This window comes from Leptosomus discolor, chromosome 6 (genome assembly GCF_034619465.1).
Source record: "Leptosomus discolor isolate bLepDis1 chromosome 6, bLepDis1.hap2, whole genome shotgun sequence".
Taxonomy (NCBI): Eukaryota; Metazoa; Chordata; class Aves; order Leptosomiformes; family Leptosomidae; genus Leptosomus; species Leptosomus discolor.
In genome coordinates this window covers 23,018,019-23,043,790 of record NC_141396.1, presented here as the reverse complement: position 1 = coordinate 23,043,790, position 25,772 = coordinate 23,018,019, and the positions used below count along the sequence as shown (strand labels likewise).

General features: G+C 48.1%; 1 protein-coding gene across 1 annotated transcript in view; it reads right to left on the bottom strand.

Moving 5' to 3' along the window:
• Positions 1 to 24,888, bottom strand: part of TLL2 (tolloid like 2) — a 96,700-nt gene extending 71,812 nt beyond the window's left edge. The window contains exon 1 of the mRNA XM_086466335.1: positions 24,738 to 24,888. Coding sequence (XP_086322461.1) covers positions 24,738 to 24,888 — 151 coding nt within the window. The remainder of the gene's footprint in view (positions 1 to 24,737) is intronic.
• Positions 24,889 to 25,772: the final 884 nt, after the last annotated feature.

The window sequence follows — 25,772 nt, the reverse complement described above, 5'->3', positions numbered from 1 at the left end:
ACCTTGTGGGGAACAGAAGCCCTGGTTTTCAGCAGTCAATAATTTAAGGCTGGGGATGGTTAGGGATCACCCACTCACCCCAGCAACAAAGGACAGGCACAGGGACTGGCTGCCAGCAGTTGTTCAACTTGTTCAACACTGCTTTCTCAGTACCATGGGTTAGGAGACCTTGACCTAAAACATTGCACCCTCCTCAGCAGCTGTCCCAGAAGAGAGACTTTCTGAGCCTTCTGGCTACCAGCTTCAGTCTTCTGGGAGGAGACAATCCAGGTCAGACCTTCTCCTCAGTTAATTCCTACACCATGGGACTTGCCCTGGATTTATTCCTCAAAATTAAGTTGAGGAATAATAACGTTGGAGATGGCAGAAGAACATTTAAGACTAAAACTGCTCTGGCCCTAAACTTTATTTGGAACTTCAGTGACTATGCACTGTCCCCCCACCAAGGACATTTCACTAGCTGTGCCCACAATGCAAAGCGAACAGTTACAGCTTATTTAATTGTATTGTCTGGGGAGGGATGTTATTCCTTCAGGTGGCCTGACTAGGTGTCAAAACCTCACTGTTCTTGCCCCAAGCAATGCAGCAGGTGAACAGGTGACCCCAAACAGGCAGGCAGGAAATTCACTATCACCTTCCCACCCACAGAAGTTGTTGGCTCATGGCAAAAATGAACAGGAGTGGAGCCATTAACTGAGCTGCATCCTTAAAAAAGAAGGTAGCAATGCAGGCCTGCTTGAAGCAAACATTAAGGCAGGATAACAATTTAAAACCACATGGCCCTGGATGAAAGGGGGTAGTTCGTGATAGATCACATCTATTAAAGGGCCAGACAAGGAAAGCAAACATAGGCTTATTTTACTCATTGTTCTTTATCCACCAACACCGGAAGAGGAGTGTTGCAGCACTGTTGGAAGAGAGAAAAGAAATGGACAGCAAGCAGGAAAGAAATGGGTGCTATTTATGGAGGATAGCTAATTTGAGCTGTTTACAGACTTCCCCTCTGAGAGCTTGGAGATGGGAGGGTGGCAGAGGGGTGGTTTCAGCCATTAAAAATACAACGTGAGAATCCATTAATTTTCCATAGAAACAATGTCGTCATAGAAGCAAGACAAATCCGATCAGTCATGCAAATGTGCTGATGTTAAATTCTCAGGCCTGGGTGGGGAATTTGGGTTGCCAAAAACACAACAATGAAGAGATCAGAATGAGATTAGCAGCCAGAGTGGCTGTGGCACTGAATGGCGTGGTGGGGCATGGGATGTAGCCAAAGGCAACCCCAAACTACAGTGGGGTTCATGCCCTAAGTCAGGCATAGGCGTCTGAACCGAACAGACAATAAATAAATAAATAAATGCCATCCTTGCATGAGGTCTCAGGAACCGGGCAAATGCCACATTCCTGCTCTGCAAACAAGCAAAGACCTTCACAGACCACTGAGCTCACTCCAGGGACTGAAAGGCTCAGCACCCCACAGGACTGAGACCCTCGCAAGCTGCAAAATCACAGTGTCAAGGAAAAGCAAGAGGTGACAGCAGAGGGAACAGGTGAGCATGTTTCATAGAACAACACAGCAAAGCAGCAGGAGAGAAATCAAGGAGGAAGCAGGTTGGCACCAGCAGTGTCCCAGGGACACGCTGAGCCATGATGCAGTCTGAAACACAGCATTTATGTTGTATTAATAAGGGGCAAAATAAAAAAAAAAGTATTTTTCCCCTCCCAACAAAAAAAACCCTACAAAACCAAACGCTCAACAAAAGGAGACCAGCAGATTTTATCTCCTTTCCTCCCTCTTCCCTCCAAAAATCAAACTTTACAAACACTCCCCAGAGGGAGATACTACACACGGAAAACTACAGCAGCACCCCGAGCAGGAGGAGTGGAAATCACTCACCCTGGAAGCAGAATGCAGCCCTTCCTTGCGAAGAATCCAGCCACCATCCTGGACTGGCCTCACCACAAGTATTTCGGAGTTAAAAATAACCTCGCAAAATGAAGCGCTCCACCCCCTGCAGTACGCAAAACATTACTAGAGTAACGCCTGTGACAAGGATACTTCCGGGTAAGTCTCACCACGAGCAAAAACGGTTCAAAGAAACATATGAACAAAACAAAAAAAAAAAAAAAAGGAGAGGTCAAAACACATCCCAAGAGATGTTTCACCCAGCTTTGTCCATTAGCCAAAATATCAGTATTTGTCATTACAAACAGCTGTTTGGTTCACCTGTTAAGTTTGAAAGTACATTGGGTTTATATTTGAAGCCTTTGATGCTATAGTAAAGGGAATCCCCTCTGCACAGGGGCTGCCTGTGCTCATGGGGCAGCTGCTGATGCCCATGAGCCTGGGGAAGGGCTCAGCCCATCGGTGTCTGAGAAGGGGCACTCGCACCTGCCCTATGCACCTCTGGGAAAATGCCCATACCACCAACCCGCCCAAAAACAGGCATTTGCCAAGGTCACAGAAACCTGACCTCTAGTGCCACGTAATACAAAGAGGTGGCTTTTTTCCCCAGAAGGGCACAGCCCTGCACAATACAGTGATGCCTCAGATGGGAACTGCTGCTAGCTCAGCATGACACAGCCCAGAGCACAGGCTGCTGCAAGGACACTTGGTTCAGCGAGACAACTAGAGCCCCTTAAAGCACTGTATACCCCCTCCAGTCATTCCCTGACTGTTTTAAACTCCTACAAGACAGCCTGAGAAAACAGCAATTGCCTTTTCTCATCATTTGTATAGAGTAAACAGGATCTCCAGCTTCCCCTTCTGCAGCTTGTAAGCCTTGTCAGTAGCCTGTTCAAAATTGCCCCCTTAGAGACACACAGCAGAGGATACAGCCAGCCAGCCAGCCCACCCCATCAGACACTCAAGTCTGCTTTGCAACAGCAAGCATCACAAGACTGTCAGCAGCACACCCATATATGAATACTGCACTGTGCAGACATCCCTGCGCAGCACACAAAATCACAGTGCTGCCCTCATAGGAGAGATTCACATCCTGGCATTTGCTTTCCTTTGGGTAGCTCCTTCTGATGTCCCAAAGCCTCTTCCTTTCCAGTCAGTGCTATCAGTAGTGCTCCCAGTGTTCTGCTTTCGCTGCTTTCTCGTTCTTTTCTGAACCCTCGGTGCCAGTGCCGTAGACTCTCCATTCTTGTCTTTCAGTGTTGCTGTCCCACATCAGCTAAACTCAGCCACTCAAACATTCACAGCCACCATCACTGCAGTCTCAGCAACTCCCATCTTGGTCTATCCCATCACAGCTGGCACGTACAAAGTCCATGGTTTCAATATTCAAAGCCATTTTTTATTGTCCCAGCCATACACACTACAGTGAGCATCTAGGACTGTGTAGCAACACAATCCCCCCAGTGTACAAACCTCCACAAGGATTTAAAGTTCAGAGGCTGTCACAGCTCCAGTTACAGAGGCATCAGTTTTGGGTGCAATTTCTCCCCATACAAAATTGCTCTCAAGATTCATACCCAAAACACAGCAGTCACAATGTTCTGCTTTCTTCAACAAAATCTCATTACTCTCTGTTTACTAAGATTGCTCAGAAAGGTGAATTGTGCTCTGATCAGACCTCAGAGCTTTAAACTAGTGTGTCAATATACTAGCATACAAGCGACAGACACTAGCAAGACAATCATTGACCTACAGTCTTCTGTTGACACAACTGATCCTGCAGCAGCAGTGAGCAATCAGGAAAGCAGTGAAGGGTTAAGTGTCATCACATCCATTCATCTTATTTATGCAGTAGGTGCCCATGAGAAGTTGGTCTTTATTGACACACATCCTGTAACATTCTGCTTCTCTGTTTCACGTCAAGCACTTAACTACATCTGGGTGAGGACATGTTCCCTGCTTCCCAAGTGAGCCAGCTGCACCCTTCACTCGCTAAAACATCAATGACAAAAGTCTGCTCAAGAATATGCATCTGTTTCATGCGTGGCTCATATGGCTAATTTAAACAATTTCCATATGTTGCCAAAAAACTGTGACCAAATGCTACTTGAAAATAAATGAGGAGATTGTCTGGCTTACACAGAGAAAAGTTTCATCTCACAGCTCAGAGCAACAGCTCCTTTGTTGCCAGGTCTGCCTGGGCTTCCCCAGACCCTTCCGCAGTCAGATGCTGCTGACCAGTCCAAACGCTGCCTCCTCCTGGGATCGTGTCGCTGCAGCAACACTCTTTATGGACCACCATGAGCAGACCTTGGAAAAGACCTGCCAACGACACCTCAGCACGTGAAGATCTATCAGGTTGGGCAGTGCAACCACCCCCTACTCCTGGTTCCACAGGAGGGAGTTACTCATAGGACAGGCATGCTTTTTGCTCAGCCCTTATCCAGACATTACCATTGGTCATCAGGCTGTAGCTGTTAGAACCCCTCAAAGCACAAACGAAGGTCTAGGGCCCCATGTAAGCTATAATTTAAAGTTCACAAATTTTGCTGTGCCATCTGAAATTAGCATCTCACTTTTAATGTACCCATTGTGGCTTCCTGCTCAGTTGCAGTCTGGCAACAGGCTATTTGCCATATTACAGGTAGACAACATCCAAACTAACGGTTTGTGGCTGGGTAGATGGGAGGACTGAGCAGATAGACAGGCAAAGCCTTCACTCAGGGGTACTGCTCTCCAAAAGGCAGATCTGGTCAGGGAAACAGACAATAAATATCTCTATTTGGAAATGCAGGGGAGGCTATTAGAAGGACTCAAAAATTCAGAGGGGAAGGTACATGGATGCCACTGCTTTCCTTGTCAATAATGGCATGTTATACTTGCACTCTAAGAAAGCGCAGTGCAGAATCTGTGCCTACTGGAACCGGCATTGTACAGTGAACCCTGCCTCATATCTGTAGACAAAGCTTGCTGAAGCAGGCACCAAACAGATGTCCCAAAGAGTCATCCAAAGACACGTTTCTCAGCCTGTCCTGAAGAAGTGAAGCACTTTTTTCCAGTCACAAAGTCTAAGGTAAAGCTGGATGTCCCAGCTCCCTATCCCATTAGGTAGACCATCTGCTGCTGGCCAGCACCAAGGTGCTGGAGTTACCTTCCCTCTCTTGAGGCTGAAGTGTTTCAAGTCCTTGTCATTTCACAAGGCGGTCAAGTAACAGAATGGGCAGTCAGACCAAGCAAAAAATAAGAGCATTGAGCTCCACGCTCACTTGCACACTGGGCTGTCTCCCACTGCCCAAGGCAAGGGGTTCACATTCACCAAAGCTATCCTACTCCTACACCTAGCGGCCATCCTGAAGCATCTCCTCCCTCTTTGGGGAAGCTGTCAGGGACCACAGACACAGTTAACCAGAAGTCCCCCTTGAATCTGATGTAGGCAGAAGCACATGAAAAATCACTCATGCAATTGATTCACATGGTTTCCATCATTCATAAATTCCTATGCATAAAGAGGAGGCATCGGATTTGCACATAACCGATCCAGACAGCTGCAGACTTCCATAGGCACTAAGTGCCTGCAGGCAGAAGCCACTCCTCATGTAATCCCATTAAACAGCTGGAATGAATGAAAATGCTGTGCAATTCAGCAGCTACCTCTGCCTCCTCCACTGTTAGTGCAGGGTCCTCTCCAGTTCAGTCTCTTCCCGTGGGTCCAAATTGCATGAGTTATTTCATGCTCTGAACTCTGCAGGAAGTGCGGAGCACATGCAAGTATGAGGCTGCAGTAATGGAAGGCCGCCCTCAGAGAGTGCTAGGAACATATCCAGGCTTTCCATCGCAGTCTGTCTCCTCATCGTAAGATGCAGCTTTTGGCGATATCGCTGCAGAACGCATAAGCCTTCTCATGAACAGAAACCAGTACACTGGAGATCAGGTATAGAAGGAAAATCAACACACTGCCATCTCCAAAGGCAAGGTGGTGGAATTAATACAAAATATAATTGCTAGTAGACCCAGCTCCAGACTGGAATCAAAGGCTCTGAAGTGAGGAGGGTCTCAGGTGGAAGCTGTTTGCCATTTAAAGGACTCTCTGGCATTCAGCATTGTATCACATCACAGCAGATGTGAAGAGCCAGCATAAAACTATAGTGTTAAGTAATTTGAAGGAAGCATTGTTAATCCTTCACCTCCTAGGGAAGGCCAGAAAGAGAGTCCAGCCTAACTGAGCTCTATCCCCTCATGCAGCAAGACTGGCTTTAAGCATCCAACAGAAGACAACAGTCAAGAAAGCTTATGCTTTATGCATATGCAAATATGGTCTACCTTCCACAGCTCCATAAACTACTAACTCAGTCCTTTCCAGTCACATTTGATCAGTAATACATAAAATTTTCTACAACTTCATGGAAACTGAAGGGTCTCTCAGTGAACTACAGCTATGACTGTCCAGACAAGCAAGCACGATGAGACAAGCCCATACACCACAGAAATACCATCTCACTGTGCATGCAGCTTGCAGAATTGTTGGCTTACACTCCCAGAGGCAGCTGGTTTTATCTCTTTTCTCACCTTTCTCCTTCCCAGTCACTTGTTCCTATGGCCTCTCCTGTGCTACCACAAGCATTCAAAGGACTGGGAAGCAACACAGTAAAAACCAGCTTGGTTTTCCCAATTCAGTAAAAAGCAATTTGTTCTCAACCAGATCAGTCCTTCTCTGCACTCAGTTCCCATGGCTCACCAATACTGCAAGAAGGAAGATGGAAGGGAAGACTGTCTTCCTCAGCAGCTGTGCAGACTCACGCCAGAACACAGCAGCCACGATGGCAGCGTCAGTGGACATGGCTGGCTTAGAGGGCTGCTGCTCAGCCCTCCCCAGGCAGCGGATGGTCTTCTGCTTCAGTATGCCCATCCCTCCCTTTCCAGCTTTGTCCTGAAAACAAAGCGTCACCCAGCGTCCCTCATCCCAGGCCTTCACAAACATTCACAAGGTTACATTAAATTTACAGCCATATAAACTTACACAATAACCACCTCTGCTGGCCATCTCTCTCTGAAACGCCTCAGCTGCACCCTGTCTAGTCCCGTCTGCCAGAGCTCTGCTCCCACCTTTGTGGCACTTTTGCAAGCAATCTATATGCTCCCATGTCAAACACTCAGAAAAGCACAAAGGTAGCAAGGAGCCTTGGAAAGACTGGTGCTACAGCTCACTGAACACCACATAGGAACACTGATGCAGAGCATCGGTACACATTCCACCATGGTGCCACTCAGCAGTCTAAAAAGACAGAGGCTTTTTTCATCCTTGTTTAGTGTGCACCTCCCTGGCTCTGCAACAGAACAGAAAGGATCCCCGTCATCATCAGTCCCCTTCACCCCACAGCTGTATCTAATCCAGGAGCAGCATCATGCAATCATACAATTAGCTACTATCACAACACATAAGCAGGGCTGGATTGAAGGTGCAAAAGCAAACTTCAATTTTGGCATTTCCCAGCCTTAATAAATGTCTTTACACAGGGAATGAAGACAACTTCACACGGGGAACAAAGACAACTTCTTCCCCTGACAAGCTGTTTGTGCCCTCTGGATAGCAAACAGTCTTGTGTCAGGAGCGTGCTTGCCTTTGAAGTGGCAGGTTGCGGTTTGACAAAAGCAGTGAGCAAAGGGGAGAGAGGACAGAGCTGCTTTTGAGGCATTTGCCAGGATTTAACAGTGCCAGTAAGGTCTCCCTGAGTTAGCCTTGCTCTGAGGCAGTGAAGCCCTTTTTTGGCTCAGGCTCTGAAAACACTTCCCAGCCCTAGGCAGACCAATGTCAGGAAAAACTACAGCCCAAAGAACTGCAAACTAGAAACTAGTTCCATTTTCCCACAGCCTTAAGCCAAGGTATGCCATGAGCACCCCTAGGCATTGGCAGGAGGCAGGGTCACCAGTTCCACTGGAAAAAAAGGAAGGCATCAAAAATGGGAAGAGTCTCAGTTATTGCAGAAGGACTCTTGTGCTGGGTCTGAAACAGGAGTCAGTGCTCAGGCATTTGCTCCAGTGGCTGCTGGTTTTCAACACCTCCCGCTCCTCCAGAAGACACCAGGGACAGGGGATTAGCTCAGCAGGAGAGCCCGAGGGAGCTGTAGCAAACCCTTCCCCTCCCACCATTAGCAGAAAGGATGCACAGGGAGATCTGCCCCTGGCTCACCCTCTCGGGGAGCAGGCCTCCTGTGCCAGCTCTGGATCACTGGAAAGCAAAAGCACTTTCCAGAAGGGCTACCCCCATCAAAAAGAGTTTCCAGCTATTGAGCTGTTGTAATAACCCAGCAGCAGCAGATCTGCTCCCCCTCCTGTCAGTTATCCCTCTGCAGCAACATCAACACCACAGCTATTAACCCATCAAATGCCTGTGCTTCGCAGCATGGTACACACACGTACTTTAATATTAACCTTGCACAAGATCAAAACCACCATAAAGCAAACACTGCTTAACATGTAGGTCTTCAAGCTGTACTCTTCTAACTTCCCTCCAGATTTTGCACAGACTTGCAGTATAGTGGGGAGCAAACCTTCATCCATTCTTCGTGCACCTACAAGAGAGGACAGAGCTCCCTCACCATCAGACACTGAAGAGCTGAGACAGGCAAATCCACTGGTAAAAAGGGGTATTACAAGGGTCTGCACTTGGGTCACAACAATCCCATGCAACGCTACAGGTTTGGGGATGAGTGGCTGGAAAGCTGTCTGGCAGAAAAGGACCTGGGGGTCGACAGCCGGCTGAACATGAGCCAGCAGTGTGGCCAGATGGCCAAGGCGGCCAACGGCATTGCGGCCTGTATCAGAAATAGTGTGGCCAGCAGCAGTAGGGAGGTGATCGTGCCCCTGTATTCAGCACTGGTGAGGCCACACCTCAAATACTGTGTGCAGTTTTGGACCCCTCACTACAAGAAGGATGTTGAAGTGCTGGAGCGTGTCCAGAGAAGGGCAATGAAAATGGTGAAGGGTCTGGAGAACAGGTCTGATGAGGAGAAGCTGAGGGAACTGGGGTTGTTTAGTCTGGAGAAGAAGAGGCTGAGGGGAGACCTTGTCGTTCTCTACAACTGTGTGAAAGGAGGCTGTAGCAAGGTGGGTGTTGTTCTCCCAAGTAACAAGCCATAGGATGAGAGGAAATGGCCTCAAGTTGTGCCAGGGGATGTTTAGATGGGATATTAGAAAAAGATTATTTGCTGAAAGAGTGGTCAAACATTGCAATAGGCTGCCCAGGGAGACGGTGGAGTCACCACCCCTGGAGGTGTTCAAAAACATGTAGATATGGCAGTGTGGGGCATGGTTTAGCAGGCATGGTGGTGTTGGGTTGGCAGTTGGACTTGGTCTTTTTCAACCTTCATGATTCTATGATTCTAAGTGCTGCTATCAATTGCTTTTTAAAGCTGCTCTTCCCTAGTCACCCCTAGGTCCTGAACAGAATCCCAAACTAGCTGAAAGCCAGTTATAAGTTCATATGATCAAAGTTTTGCTCTGGACTGGCATGCTCCAGGTTCAGGGCAAGCCACAGAACCAACTCACCCACAGCACTGCCTTCATATTTCCTTCTGTTGAAACTGATAGAGGATGGGTAATTATGCTCACACATCTCAACTTCTCCACTCTGTCCAACACAGCTGAGTGAGTACTACTAGAGATGTGCTACTGACTCTACGAAGATCTTCTTTTTTATTCTTCTTAACCCCATTGGTTCAAACCCTGACTGTCTGTATGATGAAAGCCACCAGCAGCCATCTGGCACAACACAGAGCTACCCATCTATGCCCACCATATAACCATATCACAGCAGCCAAATCCTTAGCTGAGACTGGGTAAAGAACAACTTGTTTATCATCTTTCTCAGGAGTCCAGTAGTAAAGGCACAATGTCCCTCCCTGAAAACGAGGACAACACAAACACAAGGTGCTTTCTGAAAACATGCCTTCAGCCACAAAACCTCACTAAAAACTCTAAAAAAGTAACAGGAGTTTTAAACTTACAGTACTCGAAGATGCCCAGATACTACAGTGGTGAGTACATCCCGTTCCTACACTGTCCTTCCTTCCATCATCTCCCACCACAGTTTGCTAGAAACTTCTCTGGAGAGGATAGATGATGAGGGAGCAATGGCATGTGCCTCCTCTGGTCACATCCTCTCCACTGCAAGGAAATTAATGGGCACATTCAAAGTTATCCCTCAAACCTGAGTGGCCCGATACTCACCTTCAAAATGTGCTAAGCAACTTCCATGAGGTGTGGAGCATGGCTACTACCACCCTCAACATTTCCCCTCCTCTTCCCCAGCCAGTGATCTCAGAGTTCGTAAAGAAAAGATTTTCTTGCAATAGCAAAGGATGAGTATTTTCTGCTATTAAAACCAGCTCTGTTCCTCTGAATCTCCCCAAGACAGAGACAACACATGGGAAGCTTTGGTCTAAAAGGAGACAAGAATGGAAACTGGTAGGCAACACTAAGCCTCTGCAACACCTGATGCACTGACTCACAAGTGCATAAGAAAAGAGTAAAGGGATGCTGCAGTTAAGCTCTGGCATATCTCACCCCAGGAGGCTATGGATGCTAAAAGCTTATGCAGGTTCAAAAAGCAAGCAGATGGAAAACAAAGCTATATAAGATCATCAAGGACAACGAACCCACTCTGGTTCAGGGTCTGTGGAGTCTACTACAGTCAAGGAGACTTTTTGGACGTATCACTCTTTTACCGTGATTTTCTACACCTCCCTTGGCATTTACTGCTGTTACGGTGGAAAGAGGCTACTGAGTTTGTTTTGAGGCAGATCAGCCATTCTTAAGTATTAACAGTACATGTTTAAGAGGTCATTTTAGCTCTAGCAAAGCCGCAAATACAAAAGAACATATTTATAACAGGCCTTTAGAAACTATTTTCCACAGTTTATCCATACCCTTTGGCTCCCAACTAACTTTACAATTCTGGCCTGAATTGCCTTTGGTGGAAAAGGAGAATTTTTTATAGAGGGCCTTTAATAAAACAGCAGGATATAATCACCTCTCTGGGATGTTCCTAGAGAGAAGTCACAGTAAAACATGCAGTATGTTGGGCATTGAATGACAGGGCAAAGTATGTAAGCAGAGGAGGAATAGTGTGGTTACCAACTGGGAAACTACTGAACACGTAGAGCCACAGATGAGTCTTCAGGGCTGAAAAGCTTCACAGATTCCCCCTGACTTGTAGTTTTATTCTGACCCAGCTCAGAGGGCAACAATAACAGGCTGGATCCTTCCTGCCAAACCCCAAAGTACCACAAATGGTTTCAGAAATGGAGGGGGTGTTCAGAAGAGCTTGCTTTGAAAGGACCAACTTCCAGGCAGCGACAGCGCGACAGAGAAAATGCAAGGCTGAAATCACCTCCAGACACATTCAGCTCGTTCAAAGCTTCCAGCAGGGGGATTTAGCGGAGCTTAAAGCAGTTCTCTGTGACTCTTTGTCACAGGAGTGTAGGTACAAACAAACAGGAGCTGGGACAAAGGGAGTCAACACACATTTTATTAGTAAAAAGTTAATCGGCTTAAAGTGTGCAACTAAATAAGCAAAGCTTACATTAAAGTGACCGCCAAGAAAAGATGCCATGGAAATAAAGTTATAGGAAATACAATATAGTCTCTATGTTCTTTTGTAATCCAGCATGATAAATATTCATGATTCTGGGTTAATGGGGTATCCAGCTCTCAGACACCACAATAGTTTTTTGTTTATTCTCAAGACCATGAACTTTGGAACCATGAACCTGAATTTCAGGACTTTGCATTCATGCATGTTAGCAAAATTCGGGGCAAGGCAAGGGGATGGAGACAATGCCAGGACCTTGGCTTGTGTCAGTGGAATGGAGGTTGCCAGCAGGTTTTTGATAATGAATAACAAAAGCCCCAGGATGCACAGGACTTCTGGTGTATCTGTCACCCTCTCTGCCTCACCACCAGCAGAAGGAGGAGAGAAGAGGCACCACTGGCAACACAACCCCATCCCTCACCTCCAGTCCCTCCAGGACATGGCTCATTCCAGAGTTTCTCTCTCTGGAGGACAACAGCATCCTTGGGCTAGCCCTTGAGGAAGCAGTAGCTGCCTGCATCACACAGCAGCACCATGGAGCAGAGGAGAGGTCCACTGCTTACATGGGAAGGAAGACCTGCACGCCCCTAAACACAATCCCTCAAGCCTTCATATTAACTGAAAGGGTACTTTGGCGTTCTGAAAACAGTCCTGCAGGGAGAGGTCACCAAGCTTTAGCCCTGCATTCACACTGAATAGCAAACATACTTTCAGAGTGTATTTTAAAGAGTCACAAGCGTCTCTAGCCAGCCCCAGATCCAGCTGCTCCTTTGACAGTGCCTTCTTCTGCTGATAGCAGCATTGCCAGCTTTCCCAGTTTTGCTACAAGACCTTCCAACATCTTTACTCCAACCTGTATTAGCACGTACAGATTACTGTTCCCCCTTCCAAGGTATGTTAAGAGTCTTTAGGGCTAATGAAGGACAGGGGGAAACTTTTTTAAAAAAAACAACATAGAAACTGAAAGTTCAAAGCTTTGAAAGCAATATGAGAAAAATAATTTTAAATGCTGAATCAAATACATTTCAAGACTCATGCTTATTGGTTTGTTTCCCCACATCAACTCACAACTAAGAGTGAAGACTATGATCCGCTAGGGTCTTCAGGAGTTTCCTGGTGTACTCCACTCACCAAAGTATCCACCCTCTTTCCCCACAAAAACTTCCTATTAGCTTTTCCCCCTTCTCCCATGTAATGCAGTGAACCACAAAAGCAAGCCTTCAAACAGCCTGGCACCAAACAGCCAGGCCCTGTTTTGCTGAGAGCTAGGAGCACAGCTCTCCACTCCACATCACTATGGATCAGTCTGCTTGGTCTGCAAACAAAGCTCGTATCCCTTCTCTGATCCCTCAGGGTTTAATTGCCTATTTTAGGGAAAGTGCAGCATAAGATTTGTAAATTAATAGAATCTGTTCTTCATGCATCTTCCTTTAGGACAACCTAAACGACAGCCCTTGACATAGCAAGCTTTATTTCTTCTTTTGGGCAGAGCTCCTCATTCTGATCAGCAATAGGACTGGCAGTGCAAAGGCCAACTGTTTCTTCAGAATACAGCTTCCGGTAACAATACAAAAGCCTAAAAGGAACAACAATGCTCCCTTAGATTTTAAGCCTTTGACGCTTCGATCACAATACTTCTACACAGGACTACCATAAAATATTCATACATAAAGAAGAGGAATTTTGCAAGAACCATGGAAGTTGAGAAATTAATACAAAAAGTGAAAGTGTACTTTTGGAAGGAAAACTATTTCTCCAACTAGTGAAATATCTGCCTTGAATCACAGAAAGGCTCTGTCTAAAAATCAAATACATTAGTAAACAGCAACTGCCTTCTCAAAACTGAGGTATCCTGCTCAGAAAGCATGTATTTAGCATTTACCTTTGTAATATTTTATCTTTGCAATAGCTGCGTTAGCATGAAGATGACTGTCCAGAGGAAGGAATATGCAAATGTGCACAGGAGGAGAGGAACTCATTGAGAAGGAAACACTTTCCACATTCCCTGTGTGGAATTTTGCACAGAACGTCCTGTTCCTCCTGAAACTGGACACCGCCATGCCCTCCCACCCAGTTCCAAGGACATGCCTCTTCCCCTCACACTTGCCAGAATCTACCTCCATAACAGTGAGGCAGTGGACAGCCCAAACCTGGCCGCTCCTTCTATTTCATACGGAGCAGAGGCATAGCTATGAAATACACAGGCACCGCAAAAGCATCAGGACCCAGCCACCAACACGGCCCAGGAGGACAGAAAGAGCAGGCACCCTTGATGTCCCTCAAACGGGACACTATTTCATGCATGCTGCCAAACCCCATCGCAAACGTGTCATACCTCTGCCAGGAGATGAGGGATTGTACAATGGGCAAAGAGGGCAAAAGGACAGAAAATGCTTTTCTCAATGTCAAGAAAAAAAGAGGGCAGCTAGGAGGTTTTACTGCTCATGTCAGCATCCCATTACTAACCAACAGTTTACCTTGACAACAAAGCTTTCCAAGAAAAGGCAGAGACTTGGGTACTTGAGCAATGGCCTTAGGAGAATCCAGCTCTCTACCCAGGAAACAGAAAAAAAAAAAAAAAAAAACAACCAACCAGCATATCACATATCACCTTCCTACTGAAGCATGACAAAGAAGAGAATATATGGCAGAAGAGGCCAAAGAGGGGAAAACCAGAAATCAATAGGATCTAACAGAGCGTGACGGAAAATCACTTCCCCCATAAAAAGAGGTTACGTGCCAGGTTAATGAATCTTTTCTGTTCTGTACTTAGACACCCAGGAAATGGAAGGGGTCACAGGAGCAGCGTGGGTGGGAATGCAATCCCTAGAACATGCTTTCAAGAACAATCAAAGGTTAGAGATTAAATCCAGGCAGCAGTCAACTGCACAACACAGCAGCTTGATACATGGGCCAGCTGCAGCTCAGAGCTTCACCGAGCAAAACAGACTTTCAACATAACAGCACAGCAAGTAACAGGCTTCTCTTCCAGGGCAAAACCAGCCCAACAGGCCACCCCAGCCCCCCGAAAGGGTCAGCCCCAAGAATCAGAGCATCTCTGCCTTCCCAGGTTAGCAGTACCAGCACAGGCAAAACAAAATGGCCTATTAGTCTCTAATGCAAGTAACTGCAACAGAACCACAAAAACCAGACTGCACCAGAAGTCACACTGTGCAAATAACTCAGAAAGCTCTTAGCCCAGCAGCCAGAAGTCCTCAAAACTCACTTTTAGGTAAAGAGCTGTGCCTTACTCTTGTCGTGAACGCACGCAGCAGACAAACCAACAGAGAAGTACCTGGACAACGGCAGGGTACAAGATCTGGTGGCCACAGAAGGCTGAACTAGACCTCTGGAGTATCAAACACATCTGAAGCCAAGTGCATATACCTTTGAACTGCAGTTTCTTGTGACTGGAGCCTTGCTGACAGGCTTCGTAAAAGAAGCACAGACCCTTGCTGTTTTATCGCTCCCCTGCCCACATCTAGCTTGAGCTACTGACAGTAGGCCACCCAAGAAATAGCTCTACTTAGGCCCAAGATACTCAGCAAGGGATATGCAGGTCCATGATTTCCTTTTCAAGGCCACCTAACTTGTAGGTCACTCTATTAGGCTGCACCACTGCTGGCCAGAATAATTTACCAAGCACTGTTTCTCAGTCTGGGGCCTCCTGGCCCCTGTACAGCTCAAACACCTCATGCAGCTGTCCCAGCTTCTCCTGCAGCAGTTGCCTCATTTGCTACCCACTACCCAACTTCTGCAACAGAGACGTGGATAACGCAGCCAAAAGTCCCCTTTGCTACCCATATGTGATGCAGTCTCAGAATAGACCTGTTGCACACAATAGCTGTTCAAGACAGAGTTCTGTGTCACATCATTCAAGTCTACTTTCATGCCCAAGGAGCTACATCACAAACTCCAAAGCAGACCTAATGCTGGCATTTCTGCAAGAGGGAGTTTTGACTTTGTAAGTCCAGTGCACTTAAGTATTTTCCTATCTGGGGAATTTTAAAGCAAAACCAATGCCTTAGTGAATCAATACCTTCATCACACAGCATCCTGCCAGCACACACGTCAGTGCAGACAGTCCTCTACTTCCACAACAGACATCAGCCCCTGGAGCAGGGACAAGCCCTTCTCCTGTCAGGTACAGCCACTGCTAGCGGGAGGCAGGGCACAGTTTGTAAAGAAGTATCCCTCCTCCAAACTCTGCTCTCTGAAATGAATGAGCAACCCCCAGCAGGTCTCACCTGAAATTCAGTATGCAAAATATCAAAACAGCTAATTTTGCCAAAGCTCTGAGCAAATGAAAACGCTGCTGATTAGGCAATGCGATTTGCAGGCAAAGCTATCTAAGTTCAAAGACACGGTGATGAGGAGTGGGAGACCAGCAACACCCATAGGTATGACATGAGAAATGGAGAAAGGTAATTCTCAGCACCCTCCAGGACCGTATCAACCAGCTTCTAATTAGGAGACTCCAACACTAACTCTCAACAGGAGGAGATAAAACACTCAGCAGACTTGAACTTCTGTCTTATAACACCGTGGTACAGTTTGCTCTGCAAACAGCTTTGGGGTTTGTGGATGGGGAGGTTAAACAGATGCTTTTTGCTTGGGTGCTGACATTTGCATGAATACAAAATGACTTGAGAGGATGCAAATTTCCTTCAGGTCTAAAGCTAAGCTGATTCATGGACCGGCAGCAGCTGCAGGTCTCTGGCAATTTGTATCAGTCAAACCAGAGGGTGATTTACCAGTGGCTGGGGTTTCGCGTGGGCTTCCTTCTCAACACACAGTTAAACATTTCTCTCAAGCCGGGCTGACACAAACTGGCCAAGAAAGAGCAATCAATCATTGAGAGTTCTTTAATCAAGGGCTTCCTTGCACATTTAAGCAGTTTCTATTGACAGAGAACCTTCCTGTTCAGGAAGTGCTAGAGTGGATCTGAACATCAAAGTACAGGCGCCCTTGGAGATCAGCATTTCTGGGAGCTCAGCTATAACAAAGGAGGGAAAAAAAAAACACCACTATTAAAAAAACCCATAAGAGGTAGTAGCTGAATCAAAACAACAGCCAGTTTCTGCTCAATCATCCATCCCTTTACAGTAGCGAAAGCACACTTCAGCACTAGTTGAAAGCAGTTTTGTTGCAGGTTCGTACCTGCAATCTGCATGATCCAGGACAACCAGGTCATTCGCTGTCAGAGCTGCCTCCTTCCTTCCAAGGCTGTCCATCTCCAAAAAGAGTATACAGACCTCCCCATCAGGTCAGTGTTCTCCCCAGCCCCAGCACCAACTCCTTGGCACAGGCAGCTCTGGACTCCGATTCACAGAAGCCAGCCCCACCATTTCCCTCTAGTTTCTCAAAGGAAAGGGAAGACTGGCACAGCAGCCCACCTACTACAGCAAACAGCCTGTTGCACAGAACTGGTTCATCAAGCACAACACAGCAAGTAAACACACACCACAACAGAGGGCTGCTGTTAGGTGAGCGAGGATGGAAGAACCTACTGACCACTGGGAGAACAGCATGAGTTACTGCTGGGGTGGGAGAGGAGATGGGGTATGCCCCAGCCTGGGGGAGAAATCATCACAGGACACCTGAGACAGAAAGCAGAGAAGGATTTGAGTGATCCTCCAGGCAGAGGCTGGAGAGAGCTTCAGGAAAAGGAAGACAGGGAAACATCTGAAATTAATCTGTGGGAAACACAGAGGGAAGCAGGCAGAGAGCACACGGGTCTCTGCAGCAAAGGCAATGAGGAAAAAAAGGGAAATGGAAATGGCTGTATTAGACAAATGATACTAAAAAATTCCAGTGTATCAGGCACAGGGCACCTGCAATTTCCCAAGTACGAATGTATAAGCCGAAACATGCTGCAGTGGGTATTCGCAGTCACACAGCCCTTCTCAAGACTGGGGCAGCAGCCTCTCACCTGGGAGACAGCTACAGGCACAGTTTTAGCAGTGAGAAAGATGTGGTTTACTAGTAAAATGCAGCTAGTTCTTGCATTAGCTGTCCAGCAAGGCATAGGCACACTACGCAGGAGGTTAGACAGGAAGAAAATAAAAACTCCAAGCACAAATGCAAAGGTAGACTATAATCACACAAATGGAAAGTGCCTCAAATCAAAATCCTCAGCTTTGTGGACTTTCGAAGCCTGGAAGACTTGCAGCACAGTTTCTAAATGCCTTTGTCTGGGGCTCTGTGACTTACTGATCTTATGACACAGAACACCTGAGGAACAAGTAGTCTTCATTGATCGAACCTGCATAGGCTATGGCCAAGAGCATACACCTGTGAACTGCACCCAGACCACGGAGCTCAATAAAAGCTCTACAAGGTCTTTGTGGAGAAGCATCCGTGACAACTCCAAGCACCTCTTTCCCACCCCACTAGCCTTCTTTAAGGAAAACAAAACCAAAAAAAAGCCCTCTAAGCCCTGTGTCCTAAATTTGTCCATCCCTTGTCCTGTCAATTGCTAAATCCCAGGGTGCAGGTATAGCACTGTTACATCTCATGCAGGACAAGCAGATCCAAAACACATCCCAAGAAGTGTTGAAGCATGTTTTTGTCAGATCCCAAGTAGATAGCTAAACACTGGAAGAACTGCAGACCCAGATCTTAAGTGCTTCTTTTCCCAGTGATCATAAGGTTTTGTTCTCAAATTCCCCAGGCCAATGGCTTCTCTACCTAGGAATCTCAGCTGCAAGAAAACAGAGGGTGGTTATTTTTTCTTTAAGCCACAGCCATTAGCTTGTGCTTGGCTAGGATTATAATAAAAGCCACCTTAAACCTTCCCTTTGAGGAGGAAGCTTCTGCTGCAGCTCTACCTCACTGCAAAATACAGCCTCCCCAACAGCAAATGGCTGCAGCACTGAGTGAGTATAAAGACAGTGCCTTCAGTAGTCCTCACCCACCTGTTTTCCTCCTGTAACTGCTGTCACCTCCCCAAAGTAGGTAAATTAAAGACTGAGTAGTCTTTCTCTCATTCTTTCCCAGACCACCCAAAAAGACTCAGTCAACTTCCTTCTTGAGCATTTAACCCTTCCTGCAGCCTACTGGGGAAAAAAACCCTAATGATTACTGGTGAGAGCTTTCTCCTTCCTCTATAAATGACTGCATGAGCATTGAGGAATCCACAGACTGGGTTACGTCCCAGACTCTTTCCTCAAAGCACACATATAAGCATTGGTGGCAAATAAAGGAGGAAAGAAACTTTCTTTTCTGGAAGCCCACATGGCTTCTAATGTCAGGAGACCAGGATCCAGCTCCCAGTACTGCCACCACCATACTGACTGCCCTTGGGGAAGCCACTGGCTCCCACCACCATCTTCTGCAATTCAGAGCCCCATGCCAGAGGCACTGGTATCTTCACCACAGCTGCACTCCAGCTCACTTAGGCTTTCCACAGCAGCTCAGAGGCTTCAAAGCTTTATGGAAAATCTGCAAGATGCAAATTGTGGGATTCCTAAGCAAAGGGCAGGTTGGCACACACTCTGTCAGTGCTCCTGCCATTGCCAAACCAAACAGGATAACCTGTGAGATTGCAGGAAGGCCCTCACTAAGAGCTGAGTGGGCTGGATCCACAGCACCGCCTGCAAAAAGCTTTCAAGTTGCCCTGCTAACATGACAGATCTGTGCTTCCAACAGAGCAAGCAATATTCAAGAACCCAGACTTTGCAGATCCTCTCTCCCCTTTCTCATTTGATTACACCCTCAAGGCTTTCAGTTCCTAACGGCAAATTCGTCTGCATGTGACTTCAGATGTTTGCACCACAATCGAAACAAAATTCACTGCCTCCAGAACAAAAGGTGCTGTGCCTACACAGAGAGAGAGCTGGGAAGAAAAGAACGACAAGCTAAGCACCATTTACATCTCTCTGTGACAGCTTCTCTCAGGACAGCACTCAGGGCATGGGGCATTTAAAAACTGGTGGATCAAATCAGCAGATGGAGCAGGAACAGGGATGCACAGTGGTACTCTGCGACTGGGCAAACAGCATCCACACTTGAAGGAGCAGCGGTTTGGCAGCACAAGCTGCACTGTCATAGCCAAACTGATTCTCTAACAACTTTCTAGTGATAAAGAAACAGGAGAGGCGGGACAATGGCTTAGTTCCCTAACAGCGCCCCCTCACACCTCTTGCTTCAGTTCTACCCCTTCTCAGCTCACATCCTGAGCAATTCACAAAATCCACTAGCTTGGGATTAACTCACTTTCCAGGTGCTATCTCCCTGCCAGAGCTCCGCTCCTGTTTCGCAGCCTCCTCACGCCAGGCTCTGCCTGCTCAGCAGCACTGCGAGTAAAGGCCCAGAGCAAAAGCCATCTCTCTGATCAAAGTCTCACGGAAAGAAGCTGAACTTGCCTGCAAGGCTCATTTGTACCTACACACAATTCCTCCTCAGTCTGGCTCGCCTCAGCAACCGAAACCCTCCTGAAGGGTACTTGAGACACGCACATGCAGCAGGAGCCCTAGACCCTTTTGGCCTCTGCCTCAGGAGCACATGATCTGCCTGTCTCCTATGCAAACACCTGCACAGAGAAACACTGCATCGCCTGTTTGGCCTGGGAGTCAAGACTTGCAGGTTGGCCCATGTCCAGACTCGGTCCTCCTATAGACAGAACATGTCACACAAGAACAAACCACCTAGCCAGAGCAGACAGAAACAGGGGGCTTCCACACAGGACACTCTCAATGAACCCCACCCTCAAAGATAAGCTACCAAGGGAAATGACAGGCCTTGGGAAGCAACACTACACCTCCAGCTCACTAAGGGCAGGAGGCACCATACTAGGAGCCAAAGTACCCAGGAACCAAGATGCTGAGACCAAACCACAGCTTTTTCTCCTCATCTGCTGATTTGGCAAGTGGAAAAGAGCCTCACCACAGGCTTGCTGCTGGAGGGAAGGGGCCATTGAGCCTGTAAACATCCAGGGGACAAGTTATTCAGTGCCCAGCTCTCCTTCCTATTTACGTCTCCCACCTCCCCTTGCTGACTTAAGTTGGACTATACTATCTCCAGAGGTCACTTCAAACCTCAGAGATTCTGCTGTTCACCTCAAATTAAAGTTCATATAAGCTTGCACCAAAATAACTATCAGAACAAACTACAGCCTATTTAATTCCTTTGGTTCCAGTTTGCCTGAGGAGCCCCAGAAGGATGTACTTGTTTTGTTTACCAGGCATCCATAGTTCCTCCTGCTGCCTGTCTGTCAAGCAGCCTCACTCAGACCTGCACCCTAGCCTGGGTATCCTTAGTTGGACCCTCTGAGCAGCAGATCTATCCGAAACTCATGTCAGGCTCATGACATTTTTCCGTCTATAATGGAGCAGAAACCTTTGTATCATTCCCTTTGAAAAGCTCCAGTGACCTGCCGCAACACTCAGCAAAACCCAGCCAGCAGAGTCAGCACTGTCACCTCCCCTGGCAACTCAAACCAACCGTGCAGTCCTGCCTCAACTGCCCCTTTATCAGCCATTCACGCATTTCCCCCTCTGTTTCTACCCCATCAAAAAGCAGGAAGGCAGCCACAGATTAGGAAAAGGAAATCCTGGATAGTTGGAGTTAAGAGGTTGAGCAGCAGTGGAGTTATGGCTCATCAGCTGAGCCCTGGTAATTGGGCACGTGTTTATACCAGTAGCTTAGTAGTTGCAGTGATTTAGGAGGTTACTGCCCTGTGCTGTCCATCCTGCCTTGCTGCTGGAGATTATTACACCCTTAGCTAATGCAACAGAGGGGAGCGTGTGCCAGGCTTTTCACTCCCAGTCTAGCAGATCAACCATCGACAGTCTGCACTCAACCTCAGGGCATGAGCTGCAGGGGTGAGGAACTGGCAAGCTTTCACTTTGTAACCTGCCAGATCTAAATCCATCACGGCCTCTGGGTCACAGCCATTAGGCTGCAGCAAAAAAAAAAGAAGTAAGGCACTACGGTTTTAACAGCTTTGGAAAACATGTAAGTGGAGCAGCAGTTTGTCTTCGCAATGGGCTAAGAGCCTGCATACAATCTGCAGCCACAAGACTGTGCACAGGAGCCTGTATAGCAGCAATGGAAACATCACCACAAGCCTCACAGTGCCAGCTCTGTTTCCACAGATCATCAAAAACTTTCCCTCTCAAAACATACTGGGCAACTGAGCTTTTCACAGTAGGTCTGTCATCATTGCCCCCTCGCCATTCATGCTTCTAGACAAATACACTGTCCCACCAGTGAAGAAACTCAGGCCCAAGGAAGTTAAGAAGACCTGCCACTGCTATAGCACATCAGGAACAGAGCGCAATAGACTTCCTGTACAAGCATTAGATGACAGCACTGACATAGCCTGTCTTGGAGGGACAACTCCATTAGAGGTGTCTTCACCTCATCTTACAGAAATGGATCTCTTCACTTGGCTGAACTAACCCTTTGGGATGGTGTTTGCAGCTATGACCACCTGCCTAGTTTTGTTGATGGTCTAGTACTGGAAGAGGAAGAAGGCAGAAAATGCGAGGCAGGGGGAGGAGAAGAGGCAGGGTCTAACATGAGTCCACGTGGTACAAGTCCTGCTTGCATGGTTTTTGGACTGACTTTAAAAACTGGAGCCATTCAGCACACAGAGATAGGTACATGGCATGTAAGGAGTGCCTTGCTCCCTAAGTGCTCCACACTTTAGGTTGATACAGCCCACATGGAGAGAAACTGGATCAGAGAGCCAGGAAGCACAGCCGGCCAGGACAGACCAAAAGAGCCAGAGTCTTTCTTCTACAGAAAAGAAGACTGAAACTTGAGAAAGCCGGTAACAGAGCTCACCGGTGAAAAAGGCCACAGCAAAGCAGAAGGCACCGTACTGTCCTCCACACCCATGCAGACTGGGTGATAAAGGCAGACTTAAACTGCAGTACTGGAGCCTCAGGCCAGACAACAGGAGAGCCAAAGCAACGCTGGGCTAGGCTGCCTGGCCACCTACATCACAGACAGATGCATGCCAGCGCTGTAAGCAACACCAGCCTGGTCCTGGGCTCCAGAAAAGGACTGTGACCTCCAAAGGCCTTGTTCACTCCTTCCTTTCTATCAGAATGATGACATTGGACATGTATTACAGGCAAACACTGACAAGTCAGAATACGAAGATCATTTCTGCAATTGATCCTGACTGAATTGAACTGACAGGGATAACACACATAAGGTTTTTCTGCCCACCAGGAGGATGTACAATGTGCAAAGGGAGGCTGCCATTGGCAGTCCAGCCTTTTCTCTGTGTACATGCAGAAGTGAGACGTAGAGAGCCTGGAAGATGGGGGGACTGCAGGAGAAAGAAAGGGTCTTACAGCAAAGAAAGGTAAATGGCAGGTTGAGGAAATTTTTTTTCCCTTTTCTTTCACAGGTGCCCTGTCTGATGTAGGTAAGTCAATTAAAGTAAATGTTCTTTATGTGGTCCTTAAAGGAGCATTCCTCATCCTCCACGTACCTGACCTGACAATAATATCCAATGGTGCCAAGTGCAAGTGAGGCACGCTAGAGATGATGCCATACTTCTGAGGAGAAAGCAAGGATAATGCATTTTCAGACAGGAAGGCCAAAGCACTGTACCTGCAGCTCTCCAGGTCTGAACCCTAGCTGTGTCACTAATGACTAGTCTCACTGGAAAGAGAGAAAGATGAATTCATTACCCTTTAGAAGTAGACACAAATACAGTAAAAAGCACGTTTGAGTGGGCTGGGTCCCACATTGATGAAAAATAATTTTAAAAAAACCCACTAAACCAAATATCAAATCACTAATAACTTACTGATCAAGGGAATGTTTTGTGCAAAAAATACTCTGTGGAGAGAAAAGGACCGAGTTGAATTTTGGAATAAAATCCACCACTCGCAACATAGTCCACATACAAGGCCAGCTGAACAACTCACTATACAAGACAGAGGGGCTCTGAGAGACGCTGCCACAACAGAGCTCGTCTATGTGAGCAGATATGGCTACAAGTCCCCTAAAAGCAGTCAGGAGAGAGCTGATAACAAGGGAAGCTATCACCAAGGGACACTGAGGAACAGCTAGGAGAGCATTCAGGGGGCAAAGCCCCAACTCAAAAGAAAGACCAAGAACATCATACACAAAGAAACTCCTTCCTTTTTTTCGATTCCTATAGTATTAAGAAAATACAACTTTGCACAAAGTTATCTGTAAATGGAAGGAGACTAACGAGCTATTGATTGCCAATTTCCCAGCAGAGAAGCAATTCGCAAGACCACAACATTTGCTGATAGCTGGAACCAAAAGGCCTAACAGTCACATCAAGAATACCACCCAGTTTTCCAAAGAGAAAACGTGGGTTCGTGTTCCCTTCAAATTAAGATATTAGGGAAGACAGAAGCTCTTGGAGAAATCAAACAGGTTACAGCGAGCTCAGAAATGACTGCGTGCGGTCTAACAGGGGAACGAAAAACTCTGAAGGAGGGATGGAGGGAGCAGCTGGAGGCTTCCCGGAGAGGATGCGGTAACTTAGACACAGGCAACCCGAAAGTACCTGGATGCACCGGGAGGCTCGGCGGGTGTTCGGGGCCGGTCGCACCGGCTCCCTGCCCGCCGGGGAGCCCCGACAGAGCCCCAGCGCTTGCAGCCGCAGGCAGAGGCAGCGCCTCCGCCTCTCCGGGACACGCACCGCAACTTCGGGCCGGACAGAGCCCGGGACAAGTTGAAACAGCTGCCGGCAGGCTGCAAAAATGCACCGAAAAAGCTGGGGGGGGGACGGGGACGGGGGGGACGGGATGGACACGACACGGACCAACACAACCCAATGCCGAAATGCAAAGCACCGCTGGGCATTTCCCTGGCTTTGCAGGGGAGATCTCGCGTGGGATGAGCGGTAACAGGTAGGGGAGCGGAGAGATGGGGGGCGCGGGGGTTAAATTTTTAACTCCTCAGGCAAGGCGTAGCCCCTTACGCGGGGCTGCAACCCACCGGTAACAGGGGCAGCGGGGCCACAGGCTGGGGGTAACCTGCAACCTCCCGCACCGGCGGGACGGGGAGCAGCGGAGGAGCCCGCCGGGGACCCGCTGGGGTTTGGGAGGGCAGCGGGGTGCCGAGGTGGCTCCCGGCCGGAGAACAGGAGGATGGAGAAGGGGGTGGGGGGGGTGGGGTGGGGGGTGGAGTGTGCTCCCGCCGGGGCCGTTCCCGGGCTACTGATGAGCACTTCGCAGGGCCACCTGTCCGCCACCTCCGTGCTTCCAAACTTCTCCCGGAGTTACAGCCCACCCGCTCCCCTACCGGCTTTGCAAGGGTCGCGGTACTCCATCAGTTCCTCCGCCGTCTCCGCTTCCCCCACCGTTAAAGCGGCTCCCCGTCCGCCCGTCCCCGCCGTAGGTAGAAGGAGCAACGACAGCAGCAAGCGGCGGAGCGGGGCTGCCCCGCGGCCCATAGCGGCGGAGAGGGCGGCACGGCTGCCCGGGCTGCGGGCACTGCGCGATCACCGCCAGCCCTGCCGCCACCGGGCCGGGGGAGCGCCCCGCCGCCGCTGTCACTCAAGGCGAGGCCAGCCAACCATGTCTGCGCCCGCGCTTCTGCCCCGCCCCCGACGGACCCCGCAGCCCCGCCCGGCCCGGGGCGCGGGTCCCCGCGCCCCGGGCCGGGCGGGGCTGCGGGGTCCGTCGGGGGCGGGGAACCCGCTCCCTCTCTCGGTTATGGCAGTTGTGCGGCAAAAGCCCAAATTATAAGAAAATAAATAAAAATAGTGAAATTCGCTCATATTGGAATCACTGCTATTATTTTCCCTCAAAATAATCATCACCTTGCAGGCAGCCGAGGAGAAAATAGCTCATCCGCTGCCAGGAGAAACAATATTTCGCATCACAGCCTTAAAACCCGTGCGTGAGAGAAGTTGCAAGCCCATGGATGGAGAAGGATGGGGCGAAAAAAAACCCAACCCAATCCGAGCTACTTGATGATCTTAGAGGTCTTTTCCAACCTAATGATTCCGATTAAGAAATTAAGAAAGATGGGGCTAAACATCAGGGTGCGCATCTATCCCTCTCACCTGCTTTTTAAGCACATCTCCTTCTCTGGAGACATTCAAACCCCACCTGGACGCGTTCCTGTGTGATCTACTCTAGGGGGTCCTGCTCTGGCAGGGGGCTTGGACTAGATGATCTTTAGAGGTCCCTTCCAACCCCTAACATTCTGTGTGTGATTACAGCAACTGGGCTGTTTTACTGGAAATTTGGGCTTTGGGATGATTTCTCAGGCAGATGGATCACGTGCGAGATGCTCAGTTGCATCAAAGTCGACACTGCAGTGTCTGAGCTG